Below are 5965 nucleotides of genomic sequence, written 5' to 3' on the forward strand. Positions count from 1 at the left end.
CTACTATCCCTTTAAAGATTTACTGCTCAAATTGACCTGAGCCTGATGTTTACATGCTGTCCCCATTCGCTGTTTGTAGATATTAAATAACAGTTCCAATCCTAATCCTGCAATAAATCATAAATGTTATGTTTAATCATAATGTAATAATCATTTGGTAATTTAACTATGGTATTCAATTTTGGAAGATGTTGTTTGTACACTTTCTTACACTGGGTGTGAGTTACTGTTGTGAGGCCTGTAGCCTCCTCCTCCTCCTCCTCCGCCTCCACCTGACTGCTGCTGTTGTTCCTGTTTCTCCAGCTCCAGCAGCTCTTCTTTCTTCTTCTTGATTCCCATGTTTAGAGAAACCCTGTAACTATGATGGTGCCATAGTTTGAAGCCTTTGTTTCCATAGTTTTTGAGCAGACTAGCTGTTACGCCTAAGCATGCAGGATATTACTAATTTCTCCACACTTAAAAAAACAATAGGCTACTGCTGCATTTTAGTCCATTCAGCTTCCAGCTTACAAACACTCTTCAGCTGAAGAGTCAGCCTTTCAGCATTTCTCATTCTCATTCAACATTCACACATCTTTTCGGGAAATTCATTTTCTCGTTTATTTTAATTCTTGATTCTGTGATTTGTTGATAAATGACACAGAGAATTAAATTAGCTGCATATATACTATATAGTTACATTCATTTGGATTTTGTGCACACAGCTATATGATGATTTACATACATGTATTTATTAAATTACTTACCTTTTGACATCATACCAGCAAGAAATAAATACATTTCCAAACCCTGAATTATATGGATAGTTAATACCACAGCCAAATAAATAGGAACAGATAAATGTAAATTGGACTGAATAATATGGCTTTTGTGTTTTTCTTGTTGTCAACAAATCCCATAAATGAAAACAACACTGTCTTACAATCCCTAGTGATTACTGTCTGTGACTCTCAGCCATAGATTCAACTCATAGATGGACTTTGCTTCTGTGACCCACAGGTTTCTAAAGAGTGAGCTGTTTTGCTGCCGCCAGCTTTCCAGTATGTGACTCTCTGCCTTGAGCAAATACAAACATGGGCAGAGAGGTTGAGCATGTGTGGTGCTGAGTCCTCGGTGCATGGCAGCTGGTGGCAAGCTTCTGCTCTCAGTGGAGCCGTATCCAGCAGACAGAAGCCTGGAGGAAGAAGCAAGGTGGAACTAACTTAAAAGTCACAACAAGTGCGTATTCAACAAATCCCAGTCTTGTTCATCACTATTCAGTTATTCAGTTGTTCCCTGAATTGCAGTGTGTTGAGCTCAGGGCAACTGTACAGCTCTATTATGTATGTATGCATCTCAATTCACGCTGTTCCTATCTCAATAACTGTCTGTATAGTAAAATTTACTGAACTGGGAGGTTTCTCTGTTTTTGCAGCATCATTTCATTCACTGCTCTTAGGAACACACTTGTGTTGTTTCACCCCTGACTGTCGAGTGAATTTCCTCCCACACACATGGCAGCTGAAGGACCTCTCCCCCGTGTGGTGTGTCATATGTTGTGTCAGATGTCCTTTCTGCGTGAATCTTTTATCACAGATGGAGCAGGAGAACGGCCTCTCTCCCGTGTGGGTCCTTATGTGTTTCAACAGCGACTGGCTCAGTGAGAAACTAGCGTCACACTCCGAGCACCTGTATGGCTTCTCTCCCGTGTGAATCCTCATGTGTCTGGCCAGGATTCCACTCTGGACAAAACCTTTAGGACAGTGGGAGCATCTGAACGGTCTCTCGCCTGTGTGGGTCCTCATGTGTATCCTCAAACCTGCGCTCTGTGTGAATCTTTTGCCACAAACGGAGCAGCTGAACGGTCTCTCCCCCGTGTGAGTCCTGATGTGTCTCACAGCATCTCCTTTGTGGTTGCTCTGTTTCTTGCAGATCACACAAATGAAGGTTTTTTCTCCTGAGTGACTTATCTTCTCTGAGATTAAATGTGAGCTCTGTGTAGATGTGGGAACGCACACTGAGCAGATGAATGATTTCTTTCCTGAGGGACTTCTCATTTGTCCACAGTCCTCGGGGTCAAATGTTTTATTACACTTACAGCACCTAAGCGACTTCTTGCCACGTTCGTGTTTTTTATCACCTCTAGGGACTCCGTTGTTTTTCACTGATTTTAAATCTGCTTGAGGTTTCCTTGTCTCTGTGCGGTGTTCATTACTGTTCTCGGTAGAGTGAGGGTCTGAGGACTCTGGTACTTCACAGCCCTGTCCATCACCTTCTGACTCCACCTGTTGGCCTGAGCTGTTGGTGGGAGACTTCACCTCTGTGTTGTCCTCAGTTTGTTTTCGAGCTCCTTGACGCTGCTTTCTCATGTGACTGCTCCATCGCCGCTTCTGTTGATCTTTACTGTGTGACGGCTCTGGGTCCGGCTCAGCATCTGCAGAAGACACCAAAACAAACAAACATAATAAAGCAGTCACACACACTAACAAATCCAGAGACCTTCTGTGACATCAGAGACCTGCTGAGGGACCAGAGACAAGGACCTGCCACAGTACACTGCAGTGAAATTAGTTTTAGGTTGGATGTTTGACGGGCCTTCTCTTCGGATCTAGCGGCGACTACTTTCATTCCAACCAGTGTTGGCTGTTCGATCACAGTCTGTTCAAACCTCCAACACCTCGCTCTTAAAGGGCCCATATTATGCAAAATCCACTTTCTACAGGTTTTGTAGCAGTCCTACAGTATGTGTTCCCGTGGTCTTTCTATGACGCCTGGAGGTGAAAAAAGTCTGTTCACTCCCTTAATTGATTGCTACACTTTTTTGAGATCGTGTCTCCAAACGGGCGAATTGGAAGTGCTGTGCAGCTTGATGTCACGAAGCACCGAACTAAGGTGACTCCACCTGGGCCAGTCTGGAAAAACGTGAGCTCCGCCCGGTGAGGCATTTCCGGAACAGTGACAGTCACGACCCCCCCCCCCCCCCCTCCCCTCCCCCCGTCCGTCATTTGACATGAAGCGGTACAGGAGGAGCGGTCAGTACCGCCGCGGCCGCCAGATAACCGTTTTGAATCATTGACTGAAAAACAGCCGTCCGTCATTAAAAATGAAATCGCGGACCGGAGAATATTGGAACGGTATAATATCAATATTCCCCGGTAGCTTCTCATCAGTCGCTCCGTGCACAGTTTGTGCTGCTCCTCAGTTTCACTTGTTTTTTTATTTGACAGTTTCACACAGAACTTTCTGATGGCTGTAGGAGTCCATGTATCTCCTTCTGCCACAGTAAAAAAGGGACATATACATTTTTTCTGACAAAATGAGAGTCTCAGAAACTTTTTTTTTTTTCAGAAATCAATGCCTGACTCCATCCCTATTCTGTCAACACTGGCACATGTAGGCTACCTGTAGTGAAAACCACACCCTCTCCCTGTGACAGGTGTGGAGTGGACGTGGTTTACACATCTTATTTGCATTTCAAGGTGCAGACACAGAAATAGCTGGTTCTCAGGAGAGCTCTGGAGAGACACTTTTAGATTGCTGAGATGTAGAGCTGCAGATTGAATTTTTCATTTTCATTTTCCTTTATTTGTTCGAGAGGGACAGTGTAGCCTACATTAATGAACATTTTAAAAAGATAAAATGTAAATGCACCCAATTATAGCCAATAGGCTAATTTCCGTTGGCAGTCCCCCTGCCGGATGGAGCATGGCAATGAGACCTATAATAAAGGTAGCAAATTACATTAAGACAAATAGCACAATATTTACAACAGCAACATTACACTTTAACCCCCAACCCTCCTACCCATACGCAGTACACATGCACAAACACTATCCAATCCACAACCAGTACTCCCTTTACCCCTCAACCACACAATACACTAATACAATATGGTTGGACAACTTAGACCCATGTGAAATGGTTGAAAAACAGCACAATATGGGACCTTTAACCACTGCAATCTCATTTAGGGACCATCAACAAATTACCATTGAAATAACATCCAACCAGTGTTATTTATAATATCTTCCAGAAATATTTCTCTAATATATTTAGTTTATCTCACTACTCTCAGTAGCTTCCTGGTCATGTGGCCTATTGACCCCAAACCAGTGCAGGACCATAGTACTACACTTGTTTTATGAGACACACCTCTTTGTATGGTATTTTAGCGCTCCCTCTATTTCATATCAATTATTTAATGGAAATTTCCAATTTCTGACAATGACTGACAGTCTTGACCTCAAGACCTGGAAGCTAATGAGCTAATAGTATAAACAAGAAAAAGGCAGCAACACTCAGTGTCCTTCGTTACAAACTTTTAATAACTCACTATACAGGCGATCAAACAGACCGGTTTCGACAAGTGTGTTCCTCAGTGGGTCATTGAGCATATTTACATTATGAAATGTATTAAAAATTCATACAAAACTACGAGGAGTGTTAAACCTATGTCCCACACAGTCCTGCATAACCTGGAAGCTATTGATATGATTGATTCCATAAAATTATTGATATAAAATAGAGGGAGCACTAAAATACCATACAAAGTGTGTCAGATTCATCTGTAATAAGATAAACTTAATATAGGCTATTAGATAAATATTTCTAGAAGATATTAAATAACACTGGTTGGATGTTACTTCAATGGTAATTTGTTGATGGTCCCTAAATGAGATCGCGGTAGGCTAGTTAATAGCGAGGTGTTGGAGGTTGAGCAAACCGTGAACGAAGCGAAAGTCCGTCGAAAATCCAACCTGAAACTAATGTCAGAGCCCTGCTGGGGGCAGGAAAACAGGAGGGAGGAGGAGCTGGGCAGAGACGGAACTTTTAAAGTGAAACTAAAAACACGCAGCACCTTATAAATAATAACCGCTCTGCCCAATAGTGATTACCGTATTACTGTACTTGACAGTTTGTAAAAGTAAACAGCAGAGTAGGCTATCTCCCCACAGACACGTAGCCGTCAAACTTGACTGGCTGCTTTCACTTATCAACCACACTGTGTTTAACCTACTGAATTCAACGTTTTAAATGGAAAACGGTCAGTTCTCTAGAAAAAATGCCACGGGTCGTGATGTGAAGCTGCACCAACCTGCTCTGTGTAACCGGACCTCAGGTTGTAGAAGCAGTAAGTCCAGCAGTCTGCGCTGCCGCTGGTTCTCCTGCTTTGACCGACTCACTTCCTCCTCATACTCCGCTACGATAGTTTCCAACAGTCGGAATATCTCCTCAGCAGCCGCACTCAGGCGCTGCTTCACCAGCTCTCTGAACACTTCTACTTTAGACATGTTGACTCACACAAAGTTGTGTGAACACCTGTTGTGTCCCACCTATTTCGACTGCTGGACCTGGCTTCCGTGTTCTGAAGGGACACTGGCGACCGACCTGACAACCAGTCTGGCGACAACACAGCAACTTCCGGGCAGTTTTTTTTTTTCCCACGGTGGTTTAAACATTTGTCTTTTTTTTATTTATTTTTTTATAAATTTATATTTATATATTTTATATATATATATATATATATATATATATATATATATATATATATATATATATATATATATATATATATATATATATATATATATATATATATATATATATATAAATAAATGTATTAAATATTATATTAAATTAATTATTATTAATAAATTATATATATAGGCTATGTGAATAGGCCTATAAATAAAACTTTTTATCATGGAGTTAAAGAGAAGTGAAAAACTGCATGCAACTTCAGCAGTCTCATCAAGCATCAAAAACTGTTCTTACATTATAGACCTAGAGCGCTGCACGTTGAATATAACTCCCCCAGGTAACAAACTTGAGTAGGTATGAACCATACCTCCACAACAAAAGTGGTAGCTAGGTTTCTCTTTGCTGATCCTGTCCCAGTATCAGCCATGACAAAAATATACCGATGGAATTGAACTTGGTTTTTACTGGCTAGCGTAGCATCAACTTAGTGCTGATTTATAGCCGT

General features: G+C 41.6%; 1 protein-coding gene across 1 annotated transcript; it reads right to left on the minus strand.

Annotated features, from left to right (window-relative positions):
- Positions 1-1421: 1421 nt before the first annotated feature.
- LOC310987189 (uncharacterized protein) lies at positions 1422-5270 on the minus strand (the record flags this gene model as incomplete). Its single annotated transcript, XM_083973382.1, has 2 exons — positions 1422-2413; positions 5075-5270. 2 exons carry the CDS (start codon positions 5268-5270, stop codon positions 1422-1424), a joined length of 1188 nt encoding a protein of 395 aa, XP_083829508.1.
- Between the last annotated feature and the right edge of the window lie 695 nt (positions 5271-5965).

This window comes from Trachurus trachurus (genome assembly GCF_905171665.1).
Source record: "Trachurus trachurus genome assembly, chromosome: 6".
Classification (NCBI taxonomy): domain Eukaryota; kingdom Metazoa; phylum Chordata; class Actinopteri; order Carangiformes; family Carangidae; genus Trachurus; species Trachurus trachurus.